Source organism: Naumovozyma castellii, chromosome 1 (assembly GCF_000237345.1).
Source record: "Naumovozyma castellii chromosome 1, complete genome".
Lineage (NCBI taxonomy): Eukaryota > Fungi > Ascomycota > Saccharomycetes > Saccharomycetales > Saccharomycetaceae > Naumovozyma > Naumovozyma castellii.
Genome location: NC_016491.1, coordinates 1,815,869 through 1,843,604, shown reverse-complemented (window position 1 = coordinate 1,843,604; position 27,736 = coordinate 1,815,869). Strand labels below are relative to the sequence as shown.

The following is a 27,736-nucleotide window of genomic DNA, read 5'->3' as shown; positions in this document are numbered from 1 at the left end:
TAGGGCTTACGTAATATAGGGCGGAAAAACTCCATGGATACCGTAATAGACTTTTTCTTAATGATGACTTGTCATCAAAAAGTTTCAAAACGTTAGTACTTGGTCAATACCAATGTGAGCCAACCATTCTCTCGAGAACTCCCACAGATCTCCACAATGATGTATTATCTACTGTGTGTGTCCCTTTTCATAGCAGTATTATTGCGCCCGTGCCTCGGTGTGAACTGCGATCTTAAGGAGTTTCAGACATTGGCTGGAGATCTCAGGCTAGATGCTACCTCACTGCCTCGTTACGAACAGTTAATTTCACAGATACGACATTGCCAAAAGGAAGATTCTGTTGACTCTGCAAGCGAATTGGAGTCGTTGATTAATAAACTTTCGTATAATGCGGGACTCATTCATTTGACAGTTGGGCAAGATTATAAGGCCATGAAAATGTTTGAAACAATTGGATCCGAAAGTGGTAGTAATAAAGATGATGCATATGCTATATTGGCCGACAAGAGGCTTCAGACTTTGCATGCTCAATTTGGTGAATGGACAGGCTTTAAGGGTGATAAAGATAAATTGGTGAGTTTCTTAGTTTTAAATAATACTATATTTGAAAAATTGCAAATGATGGATTTTACTTCTGCTGGCACTGAACTTGGTCACCTGTTAGAGATATCACCATATCACTTGGAGACTCTTGTCATAAATGTCAATGTCTTGCTACGGGAATTAGCAAATGATGGGATGGATAATATCTCATTGGGTTATGATCTCGTTCATTCAATAGAAACAATATTAGAAAAACATCGGTCTATTCTAACTTTAAAGCAAAGATTAACTTTGCATTATTACGCTTCAGTCGTACAATTATTCATACTGAATATGGAACCTACGCATCTAAGGAAGTGTTTAAATATTGACATGGACAACCCACTTTGTAAAAGACTGACCCTGTTCTCTTCGAAAATGAACAAAATCAATCCCAAAAGAAAAAATATACTTGATCCACAAACCTATTCTCAGTTAACGGACGGTATGATTGATTGGAACCATATAGTGGAATTTTATTTTGTCGATAAAAAGCCATGTATCAAGATGCCTGATCCTACTGAATATAATTTCGAGAACAATTATCAATTGGTCAAGTATTTTGCTGAGGAATCTTTAAAGTCATTGTTTGAACAAGAACTACCAATGGCTTCCAGATTCAATTTTAATGTTATTGATCCGAACACTTTAAACATTGCAACAACTGAATACTTCAAGTTCATTGATACCATGTTTTGCCAGGCGACAGTGGAGAACCCAGCAACAAAGTCAAAGACCGCATCCTTTTGTTCAAAGGCAATTAAAGAATGCCTAACTTCTACTCAACTGAGTGAATTCAAAAGTTCGTTGAGAACTGGTGAACCACTGTCAGATGAGACATTAAAGAAAACATGGGAAACATACCCACATTTGACTATGCATATGATAAATCAGATATTGAGAAAACATCCCAAAAGACTTTCCAACAATATGATTGAATCACTTTCTAAGTTTTTCAATGGTGAACACTTACAAGATGCCAAAAATAAATTTGTGAAGAAACAAATCGATATTATTCACCGTTTAATGGAGAGACATAAGCAGCAGCAATATCAACAGCAACAACAGCAGCAGCAAAGGTTCTATCAACAACAATATCAACAGCAACAGAGACAACAACAGCAACAGCAACCTCCAATGGCTTCTAATAAAGATTATTACAAAATATTGGATGTATCAAAGGACGCAGGGGCCAAAGATATTAGGAAATCTTATTTAAACTTGACCAAAAAATTTCACCCAGATAAACAAGGTCAATTATCAGAAAAGGAACAAAAAAAGATACAGGAAAAGATGTCAGAAATCAATGAAGCTTACGAAGTTTTAAGTGACGAAACCAAGAGGAATGAATATGATCTAAACAGATCAGGGAATCATAATGGTATGGCAAATGGAGGTGCTCAGAATTTTGATTTTGGCAGAATGTTCCAACAACAAGGTTTCCCCTTTGGCGGCAATCCGCATTTCAAAATGAACTTTTGAGAATAAATAAGAAATATAGTCTTTAAAGAATTTTTCTCTACTTTATTATTACATAGAATCATTTTATTATGCATTTATAAGTCTATTAAGTCATTAAATGATGCAGTTTGGTGTGATTTTCTCTGTGTTCTGTATTAATTCTTCAAGAAAAATCAAAATCATCTTCTTCATTGTTGCCATCTTCATTTCCTGCCACTACTGCTGCACTATGGATCTCTCTTAATTTATCCATGATGTCCACAATAAACGGTCTCAGCTCATTAATCTCCAAAAGACTCAAATTGTCTAACTGCAAATGCGATTCATTCAAATACTTCAAACCTTTTAATACCTTTGTTTGTCTGATTTCCCTCAAGTCTTGTATTCTGCTTCTCAGCTCATGAACTGGATCATGAAAATCTTCTGGTGCCCTATTAAATAATATCCGAGCAAGTACTAGCCAATTCCAGGGCAGTTCGCTAAATCTATCTGTATTCTTCTTTTCATATTGAATATGTCTATCCAGGGCTCTGACTGTCAACCACTCCGGAGCTACTATACTACATTTGGATTGTTGCTTCAATAGAAGTGCTATCCAAAGAACCACAGTGGTGGATTGGGTTGCAACCATATTGTTTAGAGCCCAATCATCCGTCGTGATCAGTTTCCAATGTTGTGAAGCGTTTTTGTTTACCATATTGACTCTTTGACGTGTCGTAATACGTGGAAAGATCTTTATAGGTTCATTCTCGACTATGAATTGTATTTCCTCTGGAGAAAAAGTCTCCTGTAAATGTTTGGGTAAGGACATATGCTACTTAGTTCACTAAAAGCCTAATGGATGGGATGACACTTCTTTTGTATTTCCCCATAATGTGACCTTGTTATTTGAACTTTTTGACAAATTCTTCAAACCGGAATTTTTCAATGGAGAGTGAGTGATGATCTCGAACAGTCATTCAATACACCAACCGTAAGAACACCAACCCATTGCTACCTAAATTGCTATCTATTTTTACATATATGTTTGCAGATTATGTGGAAACATCTCTTCTCTAACGGGTTTAAAGGTGAACAACAAAATGCATCCTCTAAGAACTTGATACTTTCAGTTTTGAATTCCACAACTACGAAACGAGAGGCTAAAGACTATCTATCCAAATACACAAATGAACCTCAAATTGTCAATCACTGCCTCCTCTTTATCCGACATTTACAATCCTATTCCCCACAAACATTAAGTAGGTTGTCCAATTCCATTAAGAGGCTTCGAATGCTGGGGTTAAGACCAGTATGCATAATTCCACCAACGCATAGGAATCTAGTTATGAAACAATCTGAGTTGTTGGACAAAATCATCACAGATGCTCAATTGCATCCACTGCATTTAAAGGAAGGTCTATCAAAGTCAAGAACTGGGTTATTCCATTCAGTACTGTCATCTGAAGCGAAATTGTTTGATGGTACCATTGTCGATATGGTTCCCATTATTAAACCGTATATTTATAACGAGGAAACAGCGTCAGAGTATATGGCTAAAGATGTAGTAAAATTCATGGATCATTTGTCTCAAAATGTTACTACCCACATAGATAAATTCTTTATTTTGAACAGAATTGGTGGTATTCCCTCCATTGAACGATATGATAATTCGCATGTCTTCATTAATTTATCACAAGAATATGGATCGTTGAATTCGGAACTAACGAGACAATTGCAAGTTCTTGCATTGAGAGAACCAGAATCAGATCATCTTCTACATAGAATGGAGCTATTCGCAAAAGAAAGTGAAATTGTATCACAGGAAATGAAGGTGAAAGAACATCTCCAAGATTTACAATTAATGGATGCTGTATTATCTAATTTATCACCATCCTCTACAGGTCTGATTACCCCCGTAAGTAGTGCCGCGTTATCCTCTGATACAAAGAATCCATTGGTTTACAATTTATTGACAGATCGTTCATTGATTTCCTCTTCGTTACCTAGATTCAAAAAACATGAAGTTTATGAACTGGAAGAAGAGGAACTGGAAGAGTCACCAAATGAGCAACTTGATCCCATATTTGTCACCACTGTATTAAAGAAAGGTGTGAATATTAAAGTATTTGATTTCTCTTCACTAACGCAGCATAATACTCTAGGATTGCCAGAGGAATTCTATGTCAATACCAAAACTCCAGATTTAAGCTCTTCCTTGAAGTTGGACTTGAGCAAAATGAAAGATCTTATCGATGCTAGTTTCCGCCGCTCTATAAATATGTCTGATTTCTTAAAACGAATAAACGGGAAAATTGCATCAATTATTGTCATTGGGGATTATGAAGGAATAGCTATTTTAACCAAAGAGGGACCGGATGAAAGGCCGTTTGTTTATCTAGATAAATTTGCTGTAAAACCCAAAATGAAGGGATCACTTGGGATTTCTGATATCATATTTAATCTGATATTCAAAAAGTTTCCTGAAGAAGTTGTTTGGAGGAGCAGGAAGGATAATGTAGTAAATAAATGGTATTTCCAAAGAAGCGTTGGTGTTTTTGATTTGTCTTTAAATCTAAATTCTGCTTCCGCAAATGAGAAAGATCAAAAAGATAGTCTATTTGAGTTATTTTATTATGGGGACCCTGAGATCAGTGATAAGAACTTTAATAATATTGAAAGATTGAAAGAATACGCCAAATATGTAAGAGATATCCAACCAAGTTGGGATAAATGATAGCTTCGCTTGTAAAGCATCCTATTTACTTTTCCTTCTATCTTTAAGAAATACAAATAAACTATGTCTTACTTTAACCTATCTGTTCGTTTATAAATATCCATTCTTGATCCCAAGTTTCTTTTCTATAACCTCTTCTAATCATAGGAACATTATGTTTGATTCTGGTATCTATTTCGTTATCGTACCACTCATCTATCATGCCCAAAGTCTCTTGAGGAAATTTAAGGTCTGTTCGGTTAACAGTTACCCCAGCCCAATGTTTTTTATACCATCCCTCATACCCACTACTGATGACACTATTCCTGGATAATTCACATAGATCTGCTGCGTTCAATAAGTAAATTGATGCAGCTACGCTAAATTCCTCAATTATTGGTTCAGATGTATATGATGAATTGAAAAGCACAGATTTCGACGATATTGTCACTTTAAAGCCAATTTTGAACATTTTCATAAAGGGGTTCAGTGAATAAGTAGGTTGTTCTCCCAAGGTTATATCTCTTGTGTATATCGGTTTCACAGATTCCGGTTCTTGCTGTTCTTCGTATATTAAGGAAGAAGGGGAATTTGGAGGAGGAGGAGAAGGAGAACTCTGTTTTGAATTGCCAGACGTTGTTTGAATACTCTGCCAGAAGGAGGAAAGCGAAGAAACTGAAGATAAAGGAGCCACAATTATTGGTATTTGGAAAAGATAAAACAGGTATGGTAACATCAAAGATTGTGTCTTCCAAATAGGCTCACCTTGTAATAATCCACCATTGCAGAGTAGTAAATTACATACTAGAGACTCGATTTGATCTGTAAACACATGACTGGTTCCAAATTGAGATGTTCTATTGCTGGTTGGTGAACAATTATTTCTTAATGTAATTGCATTTTCTCCTCTATCCTGTCGTATTGTATTCAATTTGGCAATACCGGCAAATAAGTAATACATGTAATGTGCAATTGTCGGATTATCCCCTTTAGCCTCCCAATTTATTGGTGGGCAGTTTACATCTGTAAATTCCTTCCAAAGATATGCATCTTTTCTATTGATGACAAGATCAAGGGAACAAACGTTGGTCAGAAAATATCTTAACTGCAAATGCCCCATATATTTTGAGGTTTTTAATAAGGGATCAAAAATCATGTTTAGAAATTCTTGAAAATTTGAAACTCTCTTTACAGTGAACAATTTGGTAAATATTCTCGAAATTTGAACATTCCACCGTATATTGTAAGATATTAAGTTCCATCTGCTCAGCCAATCGGAAAATTTGTTCCACCAATTCTCCGTCTCATTATAATCAGGGCATTCTGGATAAAATTGAAAGTCGACTGACATTTGAATTAATTGATACTTGGATTTTTCGATCGGATTGATTATGTACCTTATAATTAATTCAGCAAGATACTCCCCTTTGATAAAATTATCAAATTCCAAGAACACTTGTGTCAGCAAAAAAAACCTCATTTTTTTAGATGGTAAAGTATAAGGGTCTACTAAACCAGGTATCAAATGATCTTGCAACAAATAAGTTTCCTGGTACCACTCTAAAAATTCGTCTTCAATAACTTTTAACCCAATGCTCATTGACTCTTCTGGGGCACATGATATCTCAAAAATTTGTTTCAAAGTAAGAATCTCCTTTGTCTTTGGATGTATATAGACTGGTCTGTTAGGTTCCAAATTTATCTTTTCCCAAATGAATTCACTTAATTGTCGCTGGGTGACACAACCACTTAATAGATAATCCATATCGATCTTTCTTGAATTATAAAAATCACGATACGGAACTAATTTATTTTCCTGAATTTCTGATTTAGATGATAAATATTGGAATAATTCAAATTTATCTAATAGATACTGTAGTCTTTTCTCAGCAATTTCATTCAATTTGTGTGATTGGATTGTATCTATTATGAAACTAAAGTCCGATTTGAATTCATCAAAGGTGGGGATTGACAATTGATTTTGACTGGAATGTAATTGTGCCATTGGTGAAAGTGTATTTCTAGATTTTGTTTTCTTTTCCAGTTTGCTGTATTGGTCTAAATCGAAATACTCACCTGTGAAATGTATTTTCTTACCGTTTTTCGTAAATATATGCACTGTATTGGATTGTGGTAATGTTTCCAACTCTGGTAACGGAGTTGGATCTGGGGTGAAATTTATATCCAATTCGTCTTGGTTTGAAAGATGGTTAGCACTCAAATAATCTCCATTAAATCTCTTATCATATTCAAATTTCCAAAATTTTGGCAAAGGTTCAGGGTATAACAGCCAATTTTTTACATCATTTTTTGCATTAGAGCTACTGTCCTGAGCTGAACTCAAGATATATTTAGATCTCATTTCAACGATGGAGGCAAATGGATTTTCAGAATTTTGAATTTCTTCCAAATGGAAATTGGATGCGTCAGAAGGTACAGATCGGCTATAATGGTGTATTGCTTTCTTATCCTCATTTTGTAATCTTAATATGACCGGATTGATTCTGTTTGTTTCTTCTAGAGGATCCAGATACATAGGTGATCCAAGAATCATTTGTCTATCGAAGCTTGTATTCAAACTGATCATATCCATATCGTCTATAGAAACGTCTTTAGGATAGGGCCTATCTTTCTTCTTCTTTGAAGCATCTTCATTTTCCGATTTCTCAAAAGAACTTTCAGATGGTTCAATGATAGTGGGTAATATAGGGGCCCTTGTATGACCTTCCTGTTCAGGTATGATGATTGTCTTTTCATAATCATCAAAGAGCAACGAAGGCCTCCTATGCAGTGATTGCGTCATTTTTAATATACTATGGGTAATTGTAACGCCTTGTAATCCAGGTATTCAGAGTATTGATGAGGAAGTGTCGTTACATTCCCTAAATTACCTCATGTCGATTACTACCATTCATGAATTGATTACCCGCACAGAAAACTCCGAATTGTCAGCAATTTCCAGTTTGAGAATTGCTAATAGAAGTAGTAAATTGAAGTAACTACTTGTAGAAGCAATATTAGCTATAAAATAAGTCTTACAGTTTTTTTAAACGTGGTGTGATTTAATATAATTTAGAAAACAACTCGGTATTTAGGGTATTCCTTAATCTGCTGCCATTGTGGGGTAAATAATAATTTGCGTTGGTTTCGTGAAGACTAATTGACTCCGTGCATTGAGTACACAAAAGGCGAGTTTCTCTCTTTCTCTCTATTATCAGAATCAATTAACATTGAATATATATATGCTAACCCATCAACCCAACTTGTGTATTTTTATTTGTTCTTGGAATAGAAATCTTTTCTCTTGATCACGATTGGGGTGAGGACTTTAAATTCCAAACCAAGGTTTTTTAAAACATAATCAAAATGCCCCATAATGCAAGGAACCTCAAGAGCAGGTTGTGAGAAAATTTCAAGTTGTATTCCAGATTATCGCGTTTGAGAAGAAAATTAGTCTAACAGCTCTAAATGTTACGAGCTTGGGCTATTGACCACAATCTAGTTCATATCAGAAGGTTACTAATATATACACACCACTAATATATATTCAGTACAGTAATTAAATAGTTTCTAATAGAACGGAATGGTTGTAGTCTCTTAAACTAAGTGTTACTCAACAATGGCTGAAATTCAAAAATACGCGGCGTTGTTTGCACGATGAGACAATGAAATCTATTCCCTGACTGATTGTTAGCAAAGAGTTCCTCCAAGACATAAGGGTATCCATATTCAGCAATGAACACAGAACAGTTGATCTCAGAGGCACAACAGTGCTTGAACAATGACCAACACGAAGAGGCGGTCGCCAAGCTTACCTCTGCTGCAAGATCTGATCCTAATGACCAGCAGGTCTCTACCATCGAATCTTTGATCAAGCAGGTCGCTCATTATGTCGTAAATAATGGTAATCAACAATCTCAGGATCGTGGTATGGGAGATGTTTTGATGAATACAATGACATCAAGTAGTAATGGATCTTCTCAGACTCAATTGGGTAAATTGGCTTTGTTAGCTACCATTATGTCATCATCTGGTGGAAATAAAAACAATAGTGCTAACGGGGCTGGAGGGTTTAACTTAGGTTCTGTCATGTCGTTGTTTGGTTCCAGTGGAAATACTGGTGGCAATAATAATCCAACAACTATGTCAAGTTCTAATTTGGCATCTCTGGCATCTCATTTCTTTAATCAAAGTCAAAATCAAGGGAGTCAACAACAACAAAGTTATAGTCAAGGCGGGTATAATGGTCAGACTCAGGGTCAACATCAAGGTCAACATCAAGGTCAGGGCACTTTTGGCATGCTAGCTTCGATGGCTTCCTCGTATATGGCATCTGGACACAACACCAATCAACAGCCACAACAATATCATCAACAAATGCACCAAAATCAGAACTATAATGAAATGCAATATAATACCCAAGGTGAGAATCAGTACTCAAACCAAAGCTACAACCAAAACTATAATCAGGGCCATAATCAAAATTATCATCAAAATCAAAATCAAAACTATGACCAAAACTATAGTCAAAACCAAAATCAAAATGGTAATGGTTCCGGGAATAGTGCCCTCTCAGGTTTAATGTCGATGGCAACTACATACTTGATGAGCTCTGAACAAAGGCCACCACAAGGAAATCAACAACATAACAATAACAACAATGGTAATGTATATGCTCAATCGAACAACAGTCAAGGCTATTATCAAAACCAAGGTAACCAAAATGACACTTTCAACTTTTCTGGTAACTTTGCTCCTGGAAATGATAACAATGGTAATAGGCCATATTAAGTAATCTCACTACTTATTTTCAGTATTGTTGTATTTATCTTTAAGTATAGTAAAGTCAAGAAAGTATGAGGTTGTTGTCTTAAAATTTTTGTTCTGAGTGTAAGTTGTATAGTCAGTTAAGTTCAAAACATCTGTGACAGTAAAGTAAGTCCTTGATAGTTCCAACATTTGATTAGATGGAAGATCCAACTGCTTGAAGAGACGAACTCTTGTTTTTTAAAGCTTTTTCAGAGAAGTAAATTCCGATCTGGTGTCTCCTACCTAACTACTCAAGAATCAGTATTACTGACTCAACATTTTTTACATTAACTTTTCTTGTTTCGAATATGTAAATTCAAGAGATCTGATGACAGTAGTTTAATAATATGGATTACCATAATTAGATGCAAGAGGGTCAGAGTATAGATATTGGCCCAAATATACCAAAAATCGAATTCTATGAAATAAGTAAAAAGTAAGGACAACAAGTAATTTCACTAATTATTTGACTACTGGTGAATTGATATAAATTAATGATTTAGGGATATTGACAAGTAATACATTGAAAGTTATATTTTTAGTTTTATTTTCTCTGAAGGCATTTTCAAATATTTTTTTAAGATTAACATGAGGGAAACTAAGAAATTAAAAAGGATATCTAAAAACCCAAAACAGTTTCACGTAAGAAACTCGTGAACCTTTGAAATGTGAATGTACTTTTCCTGTTTAACCTATTCGTATTTCCTAATTTTTGCTCACCCCCAAGCAACAAACAATGTGCCGAAACTAAATATTCTATAAATGCATAGGATAAGTTTATTATGACCAAAAAAAAATCCCAGACAGTGGATCAAAGGGTGAAAAAAGTTTTAAAATTTAATGGAAAAGTTATAGAATAGGCTTATGCGACTATGTCTGAACATAGCTGGTTACCATATGAAAAAGAAGGTATTACTGTCCAAATAAGAAACTATATAAAGGGCATGAAAGGTAAGAATGTTAGATATCAGCTTGATTATATTTTAATTATATATTATATAGAAAAGGGTGGAAGAAAAAATATTGTATATTATAAATGATTGAACCAGACAGATCTACTATTGTTCGACATGATAAGTTTGAAGAATTTCATCATAATAATTTTGTTTATGTCGCGTAGTGAAACGCGTCAATACGAAATTTAAGAATTCATTGCACAAAACTATCAACATCAACAAAACTACTTGAGGCACATAAAGATCAGTAACAGAATAGTATAATTGAGGGTTAATGAACGTATCACCTACTCCAAAAAGATATATCTCTGGAACTTTTAATCCAAGAAGGGTTCCTGAACCTGAATACAACAATTACCACCACAACTATAATAATCATAATTATCAACGTGATAATCTTCCAAGATACGATGATGTGAAAAGGCCATACCAAGACCACTTGGACGACGCTCTCTTACCTGACGATGCTAAGAGGTCTAATAAGACATTTGATGAATTGGTAAGGCACAACAGACACCTGAAGGAGAGATTAGAAGGGAAACAACAAGAGGTTGAGAAATTAACAATTCTATCAACCTCGTTGAAGGAGAAATTAATAAAATATACTACTCTAACTGCAAACTCCAATGATGAGATAGAAATTTTAAAAAGAAGGATTGAGGATCTAGAAAAGGAGAATAAAAGATTGAGACGAAGAGATGAATTATTTAATGAAAAGATCAAGGAAGAGGACAGTGACAAGAAAGTATTCACAGAAACTACTGAAGACGATGAATTGTTAGAAAAAATTGAAAAACTCACAGCAATGATACTGAAGCATAAACAAGAACAACGAAACAGTGGCACCACTCCGGCTAAAACTTCTTGGAAAGAACAGAACTCAAAAGCTTATCCCACAGAAGAGACCCTTTTAACACAAGAGAGTTTAGAACTGAAGAGTTTAGAGGATCAAGTAGAAAAAATAAGACACAAATTAGCACTAAAACGAGAAAATGAGCAAAGAAAAATATCATTGAATAAAGAGTTACTGAAATTGAAATCAAGTTTAGAACCGTCGTTGTCTACCTTCTCCGCCTCACTCAATTCTTCCAGCCCATCAAAAGCTTCGCCACTGTTATTTAAAGATCGCCATTCTCATCATCCAACAATCGACATAATTGACAATGATGATATTATAACACCATTTAAAGAGAGACAACTCTCAGAACCAGGAGTAAACCTCAATGTGAAGACACCAAGAGCAAAGACTGGCTCGACCGAGGAGAAGGGATGGCATACATAAGAAATCATAAAATATTTATATAGCCTAACCCCACCCCTTCAAAACAAAATCTCAGAAAAGGATTTACAACCAGCTGATTCTTTACCAATATTAAAGCAAATAATTCAGTAAACTTTGACATTTTTAATTGCAGGATTTCAAAGGTATCATTTTTGGTAGTCACAAACAAGATTTCAATGTATTCATTCAATATTTTATATATTGCTATATAAAATATCTGAGAGCTTAATATAGTAAAAAAGCTAAACCTTATAATCACATGCCGTTCATCATCGTAACTGTATCCCAATCCCATCTTTTCTGTTTATTAAAGTCATGTTGCTTAGACACAGTCCCAAAAAACTTCCTCTCCTATTACGCTCCAAGGTCTCCAATAAATAAAAAAATATTAAAAATATAGCTCGTATGGCGCAGTGGTAGCGCAGCAGATTGCAAATCTGTTGGTCCTTAGTTCGAATCTGAGTGCGAGCTCTCTTTTTTTATTTTTTCTGGTAACTTCCCAAAATTATGACAACTTTGTTATTCCCTTCAAAAGTTTAATTGGATCCTTTTTATTAATAATATTAACTACAAAGGAAGTCTATAAAATTACATCATTATTTAATAGTGATTTAGTCTCCATAGTCTCACCTTCCCTTGTTCATTACCTACGGCAATCATTTCACCACGAGGTGAAAAGGCCACACTAGTCACCTTCCCTAATGGAGTTCCACTTGTGGGCCAATTGGAGAAGACTGTACATGATGGTAAATGAACCAACCTCAATGCATCTTTGATTGCTCTAGATGCCATACATAAGATTTGCCCATCTGGAGAAAATTGTAGAGACGATATTGTTGTAGTCAATTGGTCCAAAGTTGCCACTGGTCCAGTTCCCAGGTTCTTTCTATCATAAACATTTACAAACCCACTCTCACTCCCTATAGCTAACCACCTATTACTTTTAACTTTAGTCATGGCATTGGCTGGGAAAAAACTGGATGAGTTTGTACCACCACCCACTTGAATCGTGGTAATTCCAACTCCACCTTCATCCTTCCATTTGCGTAATATTTTACCATTCTCCTTATTTAAGATAAATTCCCAGATTTCACCGTATGTATTAGTAGCAATCAGTATAGTTTGGAATTTCTTTCCCGATAATGGTTTATAATCCACACAAAAATCGACAATGGTACCTTCGATCTTGCAACCTGTCAACCAAACACCTGTAGTAGCATGTAATACATTTATCCAACCATTATTACCTTGTAAGAGGATGACACCATGAGCCATGTCGGTGTTAAAATTATAAAAATGTGCTATTTTGAATTTTTCAAATGAACGTTGTGTTTGTTCATGACCATATAATCTGGATATCTTTTCTACTCTAGCAACCTGTGAAGAATATGCAGATGAGGATGAGGAAGATGTTGTAGGTGATAAATCCCAGGAATGCATATAACGTCTTCTCCCACCAGTGAAAATCTTGTGTTCTTCATCAGATGGAGATACGTAAAAAGAACATGTTTGTATGGGCGTACCTTTCAAATGAAGACTTGTCACTAAATGGTTTGTCTTACCATCAATATGATATACTCTTAAGGTTCTATCGTACCCACCAGTTATCAATAGTGGTTTAGTAGGATGAAAGGACATTGATTGAATAGCAGATTGAGATGGATGAGAAATATTGGCATCTTTGAGACGAAGAATGTCCAATTTTTTTGATGGTAATAGTTTGGATTGCGTAGTATCCTTGTAATTAAACGTGCTTTTCAAAACCTTGGATAAGGCATTAATATCACCATCAATGACATGTTCTAATCCATCTTCGTTTTCATCATCAGAGGAATCATTAGTGTCTTCATCTGAAGAAAGATCATCTACCCATTTTGGTTTTGGATATATTTTTTCAAATTGGGATCTTAAACGGCGAACATAATTCTTACCATTAAGTGACAATTCTTGATATGAAGTCCTTAGTTTCTTGGTTCTGTTTGTCTCCTTCACGGAAATACTTAGCTTTTCATCGTCTGAGTCTATCCATGCAACCTCATCATCATAATCACTTTCCTCTTCTGATGTCGTAGTTTCCTGTTCTTCATCGTCAATTTCCATAGCATCTTCGTCATGCACAGGTTCAACCTCATCACCTTCATCAACAAAGAAAAGTTGGTCATCATTGACCTGATCCATTGCTTCATCCTCATTATCTAATCCGTCCAATTTATGCCCATTAATCTCCTGAGTAACGTCATTGTCTTCATTTAAAAAGTCTAAGTCGAAATTGGCCAAACTATTTTGGAAATCTGTAGCGTCTCCGAAGACAAACTTCGCCAGAAGTTCTTCTTCTTCGTCTGGTGGAGGAATCTGATACTGTTGCTTTATAACAGTCTCACTCATAGTCAAGTGATATCTTACAGAGGTGTGTATATTTGTCTGTATTGTTCTGTTCTATCTAGTTCTAATTAACTGGCGATTAAATAATTTCAATTGTACATTAAGCGATGAGCTGAAAATTTTTCATTTACAAATTAAAATTAGCCCTAGGGTTAAACAAAGTTCAAATATTCAGAAACCCCAAGTCTAGCCCTATAAGTTACATAATCATACAATATTATGCAGTATATAAATGTATAAAATAATTTATACATTTATATTCAGTCTAGAAGTCCCAAATATTTGGCGTGGAACTTGGCATGTTCTGGAACAAATGTTGATATAAAGTAGTAAGAGTGATCAAAACCTTCCACGATGTTTAAGTCCACATGCTTCTCCCAAGAAGTTCCTTTGACGTTTTCCAAGAACAATGCAGGTTTCAACTGTTCCATGAATGGATCATTAGAACCCACATGAATTAAGATATTCTTCTCATTAGAATTCTCCACGTTTTTGACTAATTCACAAGGGTCATACTGTGCCCATTCTTTTTGCTCTTGCAAGTATCCACTGAATGCTTTCTTACCCCATGGAACTGTTGATGGGCTCACCACGGGTGCAAAGGCAGAACAAGAAACATACTTGTTATAATAATTGAATATACCGTTCAGAGCACCCATACCACCCATCGAATGACCTGAAATGGCAATGTTCCCTAAGAAATCTACTTTCCCTTGAAATAATTCAACATCTTGACTCAACAACTTGGGTAATTCCTCGTAAACATACGCCTTCATCTGATAGTTCTCCATGAAAGGGTCTCTGGTAGCATTTAAATAGAACCCTGCTCCATGACCGAAATCCCAGCTAGATGCTGGATCATCGGGGACATTATCACCACGAGGGGATGTGTCAGGAAATACAACAGCAAATCCATACTTATCAGCTTGTGGTTGCCAGAATGCTTTCTCAGACGCATTCTGTGGTGTGCATGTTAGACCAGATAAGTAATATATGGTGGGAATCTTCTTGGATGCTCCTTCTTGCCTATAAAATTGCTTGGGTAAGTAAACGTTTAGGTCCATTGCGGTACGAGTGCATTGTGATTGATGTGTAAGTTTTAGTAGTTTACCGCCGCAGCTGGCAATTGTTTGTTTAACGGTGAATGTCATTAGAACTCTATCTTTCTGCTTCAATGGTGGCAAGTCGTAGTAATGTCGTCTTGTCTGTATGGGTATAGGCAAGTGAGATAACATGGATAATTTTCAGAAGGGAAACTGAAGACGAACTTTTCATTAGTGACAGGTCGGAGTTGTCACTAACAAGAATAAGAGAACGGGTGATTCCAGCAAACAGCTTTTACTTTTAGGATAGTAGAGATACCTTAGGTACTGTTACTTTCCAAAATATAGAATCATTACAAAAAATATATATATATGATTAAAACTTTACAAATAACTCAGTAAGGGATACTATTTACGCATTCAGAATGACTTCTGGTAACACCATTGAACATGCATCTTGATATATATTAGACCACTTTTCATTTGAAATCTGGTGAAGAACAACTACAGCCCAAACCTTGTATCTTTCCAACTTATCTGAAAAGGAAAAGTTCAAACGTTTCGTCACTTCATCGTTTGTTTCCTAGCAATATTCATTGGGTGTAATCTTATCTTAAGTTCCAATAGATGGACAAACCAATAGGGTAGTATTTATGTTTTTGAAATGACAGTAATTTATGTTTCCTATGTGACAGTTGACAAAAATGCCATGACAGTGACGAAAGTTCCTTGTTTATGTCCTATCCTAACAAAGTTCCCTTTCCTTTCGACTGAAGAGATTAAAGGGAGACCACTTTCTGAAAGAAATAGTTATCTATTAAGCTGAGATGTCTGAGGTGAACTTCCATACTTCGACAACTTAATAACGATTTCATTATAGAGCTTCTAGTAATCCAAGAACGCAGACAAGCCCTCATATTTGCACCAACATAGAGTAATAGTACCTGCAAGCATTCCACTCTTGTTCTTTTATTGGACTTTATGGACGTTGTTATAATGTGACGTTAACTTCTCTGACGCGTGGAGTTAATAACGTTATATAAGGGCTGTGCGATGAAATGGAAGTCCCGTTCTGTTTTGCATTACACTACACTTACTTTCTATCACAACAACAAGTAAAGCAGAATGGGTATCTATAAGAAGGAGCAAGACGACAAGGATACAAATAGATGGATTGACCAGCAAAAACAGGAGCAAGCTGGTCTCTGGAGTCTAGATAAGAACGATCTCGTTTCCGGAGTTCAAGATTCACTTCATTCCATATGGGACAACGTCCTAGGATTCCCTGATTTGTCTCAATTGAATAAGAATAATAAATGGTTTGGACTATATCGCGGGGTTCCCGATTTGAAGGAGTATGAACAATGTAAGGATTTACAGGGTCTTCCCGTATGGGATTCACACGGATGGTGGCAATGTTTGTTCCCTGCTACTGTTAAGCCAGACCAAATTAGTAAGATGGGAAAAGTCGGTGGGTATTTAACGAGGGACCAAGTGGAGAATGATAAGGATCATAAATTAGGGCTGTTCTTTACTGAGTATACCGGGTATTTGGATTGGAAACTAAAGATGATGAAGTTGGTTCAACAACAAAGAGAGAAGGAAGAAAAGACCAAAATCGAAACGTATGACGATTGGAATAAACCACTATTGACTCCTGAAAATATAATGATGCAAGATGGCCAGTACACGAAAAAGAAAATAGTCGGGAAGTCTGAATTTGTTCAATCTTTTAACTCTAGTGATGAAGGCAAGGGTACCGTTAAGAATATTAAGACATATTACGATGATGGATCTGTACTGGTACGTTCTGAAAAGAGAAAGACACCAAAAGATGGTGGTAAACCAGAAATAGAAACATCAGAAAAACTATTATCTCCAACTGAGGCCTCTAGTGAGGAAGATGGTGGATACTCTTCCGGAATTGGAAAATGGTGGTGAATATAGTATTTGTTCCTGTTAATAGCCCTAAATAAATATATAGTCATACATAATCTGGTTTTTTATGGTAAAACAGTTAATTTCCAAGAAGTTGTCCCTGGGGCAACGCCGTTGTGTACCTTACTTTATTCTCTTGGACTAAATCTTTCAAATTTTTAGTCATGGGAATCAAATCTCCTAAAAACTGGAAATTACCCTTCTTCTTTACACAATATGAGAGATTGTCATATGTCAGTGTATTTGAATCATCATTATTGGTACCATCATTATTCTCTGATGACTGTCCATTCATGGCATTGTTGGTGGGATGGAAGTCTGCCATTAATAATGATTCATTAGTTAATGTCTTAATAAATAACTCTGTGGCAAACGCTGTAGCCACAAGTGCATCATCTGACGTCTCCATATATTCTGGATCGTTTCTGGCAATCTTCCCGACGATGTCAACACTAAGTGTCGGTTGAAGTGAAGTGTCTTCAATATCTGCAGTGGTGTCTACTCCATATGTTTCTTCCGCTGCAACTTCCTGGGGTTCATCCATATCATTATCAATCGGTATATCTATCGTTTCTACATTCATTTCACTCATCTTATATCTTCTTATTTTGACTAGTTGGTCGATTATCTAAATGTCTATCTTAGTAGGAAATTTCATAACAACTTGAAAAACTACCTTGCTGGATAAAATCTGTTATATAATAAGCACCAACGGATTTATCAAAGGGAACCCCGACAGGCCAGGAAGATGATATTCAGGCCCCAAATACTACTGGTGCTGAGTCTCTTATTGAGTCTTTTCCTATTTGCAATTGGGTTCTTCCCACAGAAAAATGTCTTGAAGGGCCTAGCAGACTTCCATTACAACTCTGAACAGCAAAGAGAAACGAAACCGGTCTTCCAAAAACTTGTACTAGTGGTCATCGATGCCCTAAGATCTGATTTCTTGTTCGATGAAACGAACTCACACTTTCATTTCATTCATTCCCAATTAAACGAGGGAACAGCGTGGGGATTTACAGCGTATTCTAATCCGCCTACTGTCACACTTCCTAGGTTAAAAGGTATTACGACAGGTTCCACTCCGAACTTCTTGGATGCCATTTTAAACGTCGCAGAGGATGATGTATCTACCACTTTGGCTGATCAAGATTCATTGTTAGCTCAATTCCATTTACAAAATAAGAAGATCAACTTTTTTGGTGACGATACTTGGTTAAAATTGTTTCCTAGGGATTGGTTTAATGAAGTAGAGGGCACTAATTCCTTTTTTGTCTCTGATTTCGAAGTTGTAGATACAAATGTCTCGAGACATTTAACTAAACAATTGAAGCATAATCATGATTGGGATGTGTTGATAATGCATTACTTGGGACTCGACCATATTGGACATAAAGATGGAGCCTCCTCTAAGTTTATGCCAGAGAAACATATAGAAATGGATAATATTGTAAGACAAGTGTACGAAAATATAGATGATGATACGTTACTTGTGGTGATGGGTGACCATGGAATGAATGAAGTGGGGAATCACGGCGGTTCCTCAGCAGGAGAAACATCTGCCGGGTTGGTGTTTTTATCCAATAAATTAAAGAAAGGTGAACTTCCTTTGAAACAAAGACACCTAAACTTACCAATTAAGAGGCAAACTGATGAAAACTTCCAATTCTTGACTTCAGTCCAACAAATTGATTTGGTTCCAACCTTGGCTACTTTATTTAATATCCCAATTCCTAAAAATAATGTAGGTATTGTTATTCCAGAGTTTCTGCAATTTCTTAGAAAAGATATGATTAATATAAAACTAATGGAAAATTATCACCAGTTATTGCAGCTATCAAAAGGCCAAGATTTACCAAATATTCCTTTCGATCATATGGATAGTAAAAATATAATGAATAAAATGAAAGAAATACAAGATGAATTAACGAAGAACGCAACTAACTACAATTATTCATACCTCGGAAGGGGTTACCTTTTGTTGATTTTTACCACTGTTACTGTCTTCATTGTATTCATTCTAAACCAAAAATCTCTTTACTGCGCAACGACGATTATAACAATAGTGATTTCATTATTAGTAGGGCTCTCGTCGTTTGGAAGCAGTTTTGTCGAAGAAGAGCATCAAATTTGGTGGTGGATAATAACTGGATCCATTATGTTCTCATGTATAGAAACACTAATTTCGAATCCTTCAAAATCAACAGTCTTCAACCATTTTCTTATTGCTGTTTGCGCTAGAATTATTAGAGGTTGGAATAATAGTGGCCAAAAACACGTGTACGAATTCATATTAACAAACATACTTAAGAACCATTACAATACACTGTGGTACTTAATATGTACCACCATTTACTATATTGGGTTAAAAAATACTATTAGAACAGATTTTCTTTCGTTTTTGGGCCCCTTCTTCATGACAACTTTATGTTTCGTATATAAATTAGATTGGGCTATCGTGAATAATGAATCTGTTCCTGAATGGTTCTATGTAATAACAAAGGAGGCAAGTGACATATTACTGAAAGTCGGTCATTCGCCAAAGGACGCATTTAAGGAGGCACTGCTTCCTTTGGCAACGTTGTTTTACCAAACATTTGTCGCATTAGTATCCATCAGAATAATATTTTTGGTATTTTTCTCCAGAAGAAAAACTTTCTTTGACGATATTAGCAATTATATCAGCTTGCTACTGATATTTCAATCAACAGCAACCAATATTCCCCAATTTTTAGTTTTTGAATTTTTAAAGAAGTCAATCACTAAAGTATTACAGAATTATCATCAAGAAAATAAAAACAATTATCTTCCGTTGATCTCTTTAATTTTGCAATCATTTACTTTCTTCCAATTTGGAGGCACAAACTCTATTGCGACCATCGACATATCCAATGCATATCATGGAATATCAGAAAACTATAACATATACCTTGTTGGTATCTTTATGACCATATCAAATTTTGCACCATCAATATATTGGATAATTTCAATGTGGCCAATTCTATATGCAGAAATACCGGAAAGTTCCTCGAAATGGAATATTTATTTTAAGAACAAATTGCCTCTGCTGGTATTTAATTGTATTGTTGGATGCTGTCTCTTGGCCGCATGCTACATATTGAGATACCATCTTTTTATTTGGAGTGTTTTCAGCCCAAAGTTATGTTACTTTCTTGGTTGGAATGTGTTTATGAACTTTGTCGTTGGATGGCTAGTTGAAGGTACATTAGTGGCCTTATATTAAATAAAGAACATATAGATACATACATTATAGATTGTAGAATAACAACAACATATAGCTCCTTTTTGCAAAAAACCCATTAGGAGCATATAAAAGAACCAAAGTAGTCAATCTTTTTTTTGAATATATATTGAACAAAAAGGGGCAATTATTGGTATGTCATTCTAAATATCTCAAAATAATGTAGTAATTAGATGAAGTATACAATATTACGTTAGAGCCGGACGACGCTAAGCGGAGCAGAATTTTGCATGTGTCCGAGTTTTCACCAAGATTTGAAATTACAAGAATAATCAAGTAACAGATTTTCAAGAAATTGAATAATACTATCGACGAGAGAAAAAAAGACCAGTTAACTATCTCACCTATCATGTCTAATATTGATTCTATTGCCTCTCATCCAATTTTTCAAGGTTTAGATTGTACTCAAGATGCTGCACCCAGATTCCTTTTTACATCCCATCATGGAACAAGAATGGTCGTTTTACAGGGTGGATTGCTAAGATGGTGTTCAGTTACGGCTTCTTCGTTCAATTCAATGACAATTGATTTTTTTCAGCCAGAATCTACTGCTCCACAGAAGGCAATTTTAAGTAACTCTGGGGAGTTTATCTGTGTCTACACTAATCATACAATCGAAGTTATTGAAATCCCTTGGGGTTATGTTACTCCTTCTCCTAGTATGGTATCCAAATTTCAGTTATTTAGTTACAACAACAAGGACGATGATGGCTATTCCCCAATTAAACAAGTTTTGTTCCATCCTGAAGCTTATAAGGATTCCTGCTTAGTAGTTCTATACGATAACGGGACCATTTCCTTAATGGATGTCACTCAGATTACCAAGACCATTACATTAAATAAACGTGTTGCCACTTTTGGAATAGATACACAAATTACAGATATCGAATCGATTTGTTTCAGTAAGGATGGTTGGACTTTATATGCTCTCAGTATCAGTGATGGTGGTGATATATACGCATTCTACCCATGTTTACCACAACAACTGGAAGTGAAGAGGGAGAAAATCACATCTTTGTTACATGAGTCGGTATTACTCTATGAATCATTGAAACTGGATACTGACCGAGATGTGAAGAGAAATGTTATCAGGCAAGTTCAGTTCGTCAACAAACTAAACGGTTTATTGACAGAAAATGAAAAGAACTCTAATGAAGACTTTATTGAGATTGAACAGGAATATAGATTAATCAGGGGACAAGGCCCATTTACGATAGACCCTTATCCAGAAAGATTATACAGCGCCACTGCTTTGGAAATTTCCACTTTACCAATCAATTCAAATAATGAATTAATGTGTATGATTTTTGACGATGGTTCCATTGCCCTATTATTCAAGGACTTACCATTGACCATGTCATGGGATGTGGATAATTATGTCCATAATAACTCATTTTCATTGGTAGAATTGATGCAATTGAAGGATACCGACGTGAAAAGGATAGTATCATATCCAGATACTTATGGACAATTTTTTATTTTTGGTGATTCTTCTCTATTTTTAGTTCATACTCATATATGGTCCGACCTGTTGGCTAAAGCCATTGATAATTCTAATCTGAATGAATTATTGGAGATGAATTTCACCAGTAAGTTGGATTTCTTTGAGACTACTAATGGAATTACAAAATGTTCCCCTTGTAAATGGAGAGGTAGGGACGTTATTCTTTTTATTACGAAGGAAGACGTTTACATGCATCCAGTAGAGATGAGGAAGTCAGGTATTCTTGGTAATAATAAGCCAGTTTTAGTTAATAATGAGGAACTAAAACACCAGGAATATAAGACTAGTTTTAAACAACCTGTTGAAGAACTGATGGCTTTAAATAAGTTATTCCAACAGCAATGTAGTATGGGTGTTTCGAAATTAATTGCCCCAGAAGAAAGACAAGTCTTGTTGAATAACGAAAATAACGAAGTTCAATTAGAGTTGTTGAGTGACGTATCTAAGGAAGTTATTTCCAAGATTGGACAAGGACAAAACCTTGCCTTGAATTTGCATCATCGATTACTAGAACAGCAGTACGAATTAACACGACAATTGAAGATAGTTCACACAATTATGTCAAAACAATCCGACTTGAGAAGGAAATCGGAGGAACAATCGCGCAGATGGGATGACCAGACATCAAGATCCTCTCAATTGATCAAAAGGCTTCAGGATTTAGATGCCAAAATATTGGAGATTAACAACTCGCCAAAATTGAAAGAGTACCCTATAAATGATAAAGAGCTGGAATGGTTCAAGGAGATCAGAAACCAAGTATTGAAGTTTAACAGTTTTGTACACAATCAAAGAGATGCTCAAGAAGAATTAAACCATTTGAAAAAAGATTTAGCTCGTATCAGTAAAGAGACTTCTCAACTTAGAGATGAAAAATCAGATAAAGAGTGGGACGAGCTTCGAGACATATTGAAACATGATGCTCAAATTATACAGGAGTGTAATAAAGAGTTATTATCTACGACGGAGGCATTATAACTGTTTGCTTAGACAATGTACTTACGTAGCTTACTTTAATGAATCTGTCCTATTAATTAAATACCTCATATAAGCGTAACATTACACTGTTTTCTCATTTTCGCGACTTGCGAAAACTGTGGCATCACCTGTAAATTTAGTCATCGTTGAAAAGTTTGTAGACGATATATATTCTGTCACAACAACAGCTTTACATTTACGTCTAAACTTAATTTCAAGCTCTTTATTCGCTAGTACGCTTATGACGACAAGATTATTATCGAGAAGTTTGAAAACGATGGCAGGAACCAAAAAATTCAATTTCACCCCAAACAAGTATTTCACTGAAAACACAGCCAAGGATGTCTGGTCCCTCACCAATGAAGCTGCAGCACTAGCGGCCACCAATCCTCATAACAAGGGTCGCGAATTGATCAACTTGGGACAAGGGTTCTTCTCTTATTCACCACCCCAATTTGCTATTAAGGAAGCCCAAAAGGCATTGGATATTCCGTTAGTGAACCAATATTCACCAACAAGAGGCCGTGTCTCTTTGCTGAATGCGTTGATTAAGCAGTATACTCCAATTTATGGTTCCGAATTGAAGCAGGAAAATGTTACTATTACCACTGGTGCTAATGAAGGTATCTTATCTTGTCTTATGGGTCTTTTGAATGCAGGTGATGAAGTCATTGTGTTTGAACCATTTTTCGACCAATACATTTCTAATATCGAACTAATGGGTGGTAAAATTGTCTATGTGCCTATTAATCCACCTAAGGAACTAGATCAACGTGTGACTGAAGGTACTGAATGGACGGTAGACATGGAACAATTTAAGAACGCTATTACTAGTAAGACAAAAGCCGTCATCATAAATACACCTCATAATCCTATCGGGAAAGTCTTTACTCGTGAAGAGCTGTTGCAAATTGGTAATATTTGTGTAGAGAAGAATGTTATTATCATATCCGATGAAGTTTATGAACATTTATATTTCACTGATGAATTCACTAGGATTGCCACATTGTCTCCAGAAATAGGTCAATTGACATTGACTGTCGGATCTGCCGGTAAAACATTTGCTGCAACAGGTTGGAGAATTGGTTGGGTTATTTCATTAAACAGTGAATTGTTACAATATGTCTCTAAGGCTCATACAAGAATCTGTTTTGCTTCTCCATCTCCTTTGCAAGAAGCTTGTGCAAATTCCATTAATGATGCATTAGAATCAAATTATTTTGAAAAGATGAGACAGGAATACATTCAAAAATTCAAGATCTTTACTAGTGTCTTTGAGGAGTTAGGACTACCCTACACCAAACCCGAGGGTACGTATTTCGTTCTTGCTGACTTTTCTAAAGTTAAAATTCCTGAGGACTATCCATATCCAAAGGAGATTTTGAACAAAGGTAAGGATTTCAGAATTTCTCATTGGCTTATTAATGAACTAGGTGTTGTCGCAATTCCCCCAACCGAATTTTACATCAAAGAGCATGAAAAGGCAGCTGAGAATCTATTGAGATTTGCTGTGTGTAAAGAAGATTCTTACTTGGAAAAGGCTGTTGAAAGATTGAGTTTATTGAAAGATTATATTTAAACCAAATATAAATATAGATATAAATATGTACATATACATGATAGAGTATTTACATTGATCTCGTTGTAGGTTTGAAAAGAATTTTTGGAGATAACAATCAGCTCTTTTTTTTAAGGCGACGGAGTTTTGCAACAAGTACCAAGATATTTCTTGAACAACTACTTCGATACTTTTGTCTACACATAGCTCAGATAGATAAAGTGATATTGGCCACCTTCTTTCATTTTCCCTCTATGCCCCCATTATAAATGGCGGTTAGCAATGGCACGCACATATTTACATACTTTTGGATTTTTGGTCTAATCAACAACATTCTCTACGTTGTCATACTATCGGCAGCAGTTGATATAGTTGGTCCAAGTTTGCCCAAATCACTAGTTCTGTTGGCAGACATACTGCCTTCTTTGATAATCAAAGTCCTTTCTCCTTTTTTTATTGAATATATTCAATACCACCACCGAATTATCTCCCTTATTCTACTAAGTTCTTCGGGGATGATTCTAGTTGCAACAACTAATCTAAAACTTTGCCTCCTGGGGATTACCCTAGCATCACTTTCGTCTGGGTTTGGGGAAGTAACATTCCTTCAACTGACCTTTTATTACAAAAAGGTTTCATTGAATGGTTGGTCAAGTGGAACTGGAGCAGCCGGGCTGCTTGGAAGCGGTGGTTATCTGCTATTGACTTCGATATTTAAGGTTCCAATCAGAATCTCATTGTTAGTTTTTGGGATACTATCTTTTGGATTCTTACTTTATTTTAAGCTAGATGCCAATGAATACCAAGGTTTACAGGGCGAGGAAACCTTAGTCGAAGAGCAAAATGTGGAGGACCTCCACGAAATTGATCCTGTGGTTTCATCGGCATTACCAGATTATGAGAGTGTAGTATTTTTCTCAAATAAAACAAACCGACTTAAGACTCATGTAATTGCAACCTGCAAGAAATTGAGAACATTGATTATTCCCTATATGTTACCCCTGACAACTGTATACCTTTTTGAGTATTTGATCAATCAAGCGGTATCTCCTACATTATTATTCCCATTAGATCCTAACTCACGTTCTCCTTCCACCCCATTTTTTTTCCACAAATATAGAGACATTTACGTGACATACAGTACTTTATATCAACTAGGTGTATTTATTTCCCGATCAACAGCTCATTTGGTAAGAATGAGAAGATTATATGTATTGTCGTTTCTTCAGGTTATCAATTTTATGTTAACCTTGTTACAGTCTTGGTTTTTCGTGCTCAAAACACCTTGGTTGTTAATGATACTAATATTTTATGAGGGTTTACTGGGGGGATCATCGTATATTAACACTTTTCTGAATATATTGGAGGATCTTGATATAACGATGACCGAATTCGCGTTAGGTGCTGTTTCTATTGCAGATTCATTTGGTGTATTCTTGGCAGCATTAATAGGTTTGGCATTGGAACCATCTTTATGCAGGCATCAATTAGATGATGGTCGTCCTTGGTGCAGAATGGAATAAACGTAATCAATATTTCATTGATCTACCTTTTCTTTCGAATATTATTTATGCATATATATCTATAGATAAATCCTAATACCCTTCAGCAGTTCTTCAATAACGTTCTGGTTCATATCCATACTATTAATTGTACTCAGAATTCCAAAGCATTGTAGTAGAACACGTTTGTCTTGATTTGTAATTTTTCTTTCTTCCTCTTGATTCAAAATATACAACTGAAAGGTTTTTCTAACTCCGGTATCGCTGTGAATAAAATTTTGAAAGTATGGCAATACAATGGTATCTCTGAAGCATTGCAGTAATAGAATTTCCATAGAAGGTCTTTCTTTTTCATTTATAACCTTTTGATTTAACTTTCCTTCATTTTCATCTTTCTCCATGGATAATAATATAGTTAATACATCGTAATATATTTGTTGATAAAACTTCTCCCAAATTACGCACAATCTTTTCAAAGTACTATTCATTATATCTTCATTCGTGTAATTAAATACAATTTCATTTTCAAATACAAATAAGGAAGAATCCAAAAATTCTTTCACATTTAGCCATACATTGTCAAAATTAGTTAATCTTCGATAAAAATCAAATATTCGGCTTATATCTTCGACTTTCATCGGCAAGTCCCATATTCGGTGATCTTTAAACAATTCTACCATATTACTACAATAAATGTACCAGACATTTTCCGATAAGTTCTCCAGTTCTTGCGCACTAAAACTCTTGTAATTAGCCTCCAGTGAGGGTAAATGTCGGAGTAAATCTTGCAAAATATATGCTGGATTATGTTCTTGCGATAGAGCAGGGTCATGCGATATTGAAGGATTGAATGAGTATATGGAATGGTTCGAATCACTTACCAGGGACGGGTTATAAAAAAATTGAGATGGGGATGACATCTTATGTCTTTCAAATGAAGAATGTAAAAAGTTACTTAATGAAGTTGGAATAACTGGCTCGATGTCAACCTTATGTTGATGGGAACTAACTTTACTGGATGGAAAAATTCTACGGACTGCTTGTGTAAACTTATGTCTTCGAGAAGCTGATGACTTACTCGTTGATGTAGATATTGAAGGTACACTGAGAATACTTGTGTTTGAGGTCGATATATTTGCTGATCGTTGACTATGTTGGTGATTACCAAAAATAGATAATGTATGAGCACTTTTCTTTCTAGATAACGGTAACGACAATGACAAAGTCGAAGTCAAACTTCTCGAAGAAGTTGAGTTTTTCCTACGATTTGAGGTAATTGTTGTCTTCGAGCTTAGTGAAGAAGACGAGGAAGATATAACGCTATTTCTTCTAGAAGTGCCAAGATAGGAGGTGCTGACATTCATGTTTGGATTAGAACTTCTAGAACTAAGTTGGTGAGATACCGGTTGGAAACCAATATGTGACAGCTTTGACCCATCTCTCTTAAGCTTTGACTGGTTGGACTTGCCTGAATGTTGGCTTAAAATTTGGGTAATTCCAGATGATGCTGTTTGGTCCATATATTCTGGTTGAGAGTGAGCATCTCGCGATATTGTGCTAGAGAGTTTGTGACCAACCATACTATACCTGGGATTGAAATTATAACCTCGTGAAGTCAATGATGCCGTCTCTTAAGTTCTGGTAAAGCTATTACTTCAATTTTCAGTTTCTCGAACGTTTGTGCGGGGTTCCTCAGCGCTGTCACTTCTGAGAATGTGCTTACATAAACGACACTTTTGTCTTCCATAAGTTTGATTATCTATTTGAAAATCGATAATATCTTG

General features: G+C 35.6%; 15 protein-coding genes and 1 non-coding gene across 16 annotated transcripts; 10 read left to right on the top strand and 6 right to left on the bottom strand.

The window, feature by feature from the left end:
* Positions 1-156: 156 nt before the first annotated feature.
* Positions 157-2,064, top strand: JEM1 (Jem1p; the record flags this gene model as incomplete). The annotated part of the gene is made up of 1 exon (XM_003673823.1): positions 157-2,064. One exon carries the CDS (start codon positions 157-159, stop codon positions 2,062-2,064), a length of 1,908 nt encoding a protein of 635 aa, XP_003673871.1.
* A 142-nt stretch (positions 2,065-2,206) lies between these two features.
* On the bottom strand, positions 2,207-2,854 carry PSF2 (DNA replication protein PSF2; the record flags this gene model as incomplete). The annotated part of the gene is made up of 1 exon (XM_003673822.1): positions 2,207-2,854. One exon carries the CDS (start codon positions 2,852-2,854, stop codon positions 2,207-2,209), a length of 648 nt encoding a protein of 215 aa, XP_003673870.1.
* A 225-nt stretch (positions 2,855-3,079) lies between these two features.
* Positions 3,080-4,759, top strand: ARG2 (acetyl-CoA:L-glutamate N-acetyltransferase; the record flags this gene model as incomplete). Its single annotated transcript, XM_003673821.1, has 1 exon — positions 3,080-4,759. The coding sequence occupies one exon, from the start codon at positions 3,080-3,082 to the stop codon at positions 4,757-4,759; it is 1,680 nt and encodes a 559-aa protein (XP_003673869.1).
* Positions 4,760-4,832: 73 nt separating this feature from the next.
* On the bottom strand, positions 4,833-7,541 carry NCAS0A09290 (metallo-dependent hydrolase superfamily protein; the record flags this gene model as incomplete). The annotated part of the gene is made up of 1 exon (XM_003673820.1): positions 4,833-7,541. The coding sequence occupies one exon, from the start codon at positions 7,539-7,541 to the stop codon at positions 4,833-4,835; it is 2,709 nt and encodes a 902-aa protein (XP_003673868.1).
* Positions 7,542-8,473: 932 nt separating this feature from the next.
* Positions 8,474-9,529, top strand: NCAS0A09280 (uncharacterized protein; the record flags this gene model as incomplete). The annotated part of the gene is made up of 1 exon (XM_003673819.1): positions 8,474-9,529. The coding sequence occupies one exon, from the start codon at positions 8,474-8,476 to the stop codon at positions 9,527-9,529; it is 1,056 nt and encodes a 351-aa protein (XP_003673867.1).
* Positions 9,530-10,777: 1,248 nt separating this feature from the next.
* NCAS0A09270 (uncharacterized protein) lies at positions 10,778-11,785 on the top strand (the record flags this gene model as incomplete). Its single annotated transcript, XM_003673818.1, has 1 exon — positions 10,778-11,785. One exon carries the CDS (start codon positions 10,778-10,780, stop codon positions 11,783-11,785), a length of 1,008 nt encoding a protein of 335 aa, XP_003673866.1.
* A 399-nt stretch (positions 11,786-12,184) lies between these two features.
* NCAS0Atrna2C lies at positions 12,185-12,256 on the top strand. The gene has a single exon. It is a non-coding gene; the product is annotated as a tRNA-Cys (tRNA).
* Positions 12,257-12,385: 129 nt separating this feature from the next.
* On the bottom strand, positions 12,386-14,170 carry UTP18 (Utp18p; the record flags this gene model as incomplete). The annotated part of the gene is made up of 1 exon (XM_003673817.1): positions 12,386-14,170. The coding sequence occupies one exon, from the start codon at positions 14,168-14,170 to the stop codon at positions 12,386-12,388; it is 1,785 nt and encodes a 594-aa protein (XP_003673865.1).
* Positions 14,171-14,427: 257 nt separating this feature from the next.
* NCAS0A09250 (S-formylglutathione hydrolase) lies at positions 14,428-15,402 on the bottom strand (the record flags this gene model as incomplete). The annotated part of the gene is made up of 1 exon (XM_003673816.1): positions 14,428-15,402. The coding sequence occupies one exon, from the start codon at positions 15,400-15,402 to the stop codon at positions 14,428-14,430; it is 975 nt and encodes a 324-aa protein (XP_003673864.1).
* A 933-nt stretch (positions 15,403-16,335) lies between these two features.
* Positions 16,336-17,151, top strand: MPM1 (Mpm1p; the record flags this gene model as incomplete). The annotated part of the gene is made up of 1 exon (XM_003673815.1): positions 16,336-17,151. The coding sequence occupies one exon, from the start codon at positions 16,336-16,338 to the stop codon at positions 17,149-17,151; it is 816 nt and encodes a 271-aa protein (XP_003673863.1).
* Positions 17,152-17,227: 76 nt separating this feature from the next.
* On the bottom strand, positions 17,228-17,740 carry DLS1 (Dls1p; the record flags this gene model as incomplete). Its single annotated transcript, XM_003673814.1, has 1 exon — positions 17,228-17,740. The coding sequence occupies one exon, from the start codon at positions 17,738-17,740 to the stop codon at positions 17,228-17,230; it is 513 nt and encodes a 170-aa protein (XP_003673862.1).
* Positions 17,741-17,896: 156 nt separating this feature from the next.
* Positions 17,897-20,392, top strand: LAS21 (mannose-ethanolamine phosphotransferase LAS21; the record flags this gene model as incomplete). Its single annotated transcript, XM_003673813.1, has 1 exon — positions 17,897-20,392. The coding sequence occupies one exon, from the start codon at positions 17,897-17,899 to the stop codon at positions 20,390-20,392; it is 2,496 nt and encodes an 831-aa protein (XP_003673861.1).
* Positions 20,393-20,759: 367 nt separating this feature from the next.
* NUP82 (linker nucleoporin NUP82) lies at positions 20,760-22,892 on the top strand (the record flags this gene model as incomplete). The annotated part of the gene is made up of 1 exon (XM_003673812.1): positions 20,760-22,892. The coding sequence occupies one exon, from the start codon at positions 20,760-20,762 to the stop codon at positions 22,890-22,892; it is 2,133 nt and encodes a 710-aa protein (XP_003673860.1).
* A 241-nt stretch (positions 22,893-23,133) lies between these two features.
* Positions 23,134-24,471, top strand: BNA3 (kynurenine--oxoglutarate transaminase; the record flags this gene model as incomplete). Its single annotated transcript, XM_003673811.1, has 1 exon — positions 23,134-24,471. One exon carries the CDS (start codon positions 23,134-23,136, stop codon positions 24,469-24,471), a length of 1,338 nt encoding a protein of 445 aa, XP_003673859.1.
* A 248-nt stretch (positions 24,472-24,719) lies between these two features.
* YHC3 (amino acid transporter YHC3) lies at positions 24,720-25,973 on the top strand (the record flags this gene model as incomplete). The annotated part of the gene is made up of 1 exon (XM_003673810.1): positions 24,720-25,973. One exon carries the CDS (start codon positions 24,720-24,722, stop codon positions 25,971-25,973), a length of 1,254 nt encoding a protein of 417 aa, XP_003673858.1.
* A 59-nt stretch (positions 25,974-26,032) lies between these two features.
* On the bottom strand, positions 26,033-27,532 carry BIT61 (Bit61p; the record flags this gene model as incomplete). Its single annotated transcript, XM_003673809.1, has 1 exon — positions 26,033-27,532. One exon carries the CDS (start codon positions 27,530-27,532, stop codon positions 26,033-26,035), a length of 1,500 nt encoding a protein of 499 aa, XP_003673857.1.
* Positions 27,533-27,736: the final 204 nt, after the last annotated feature.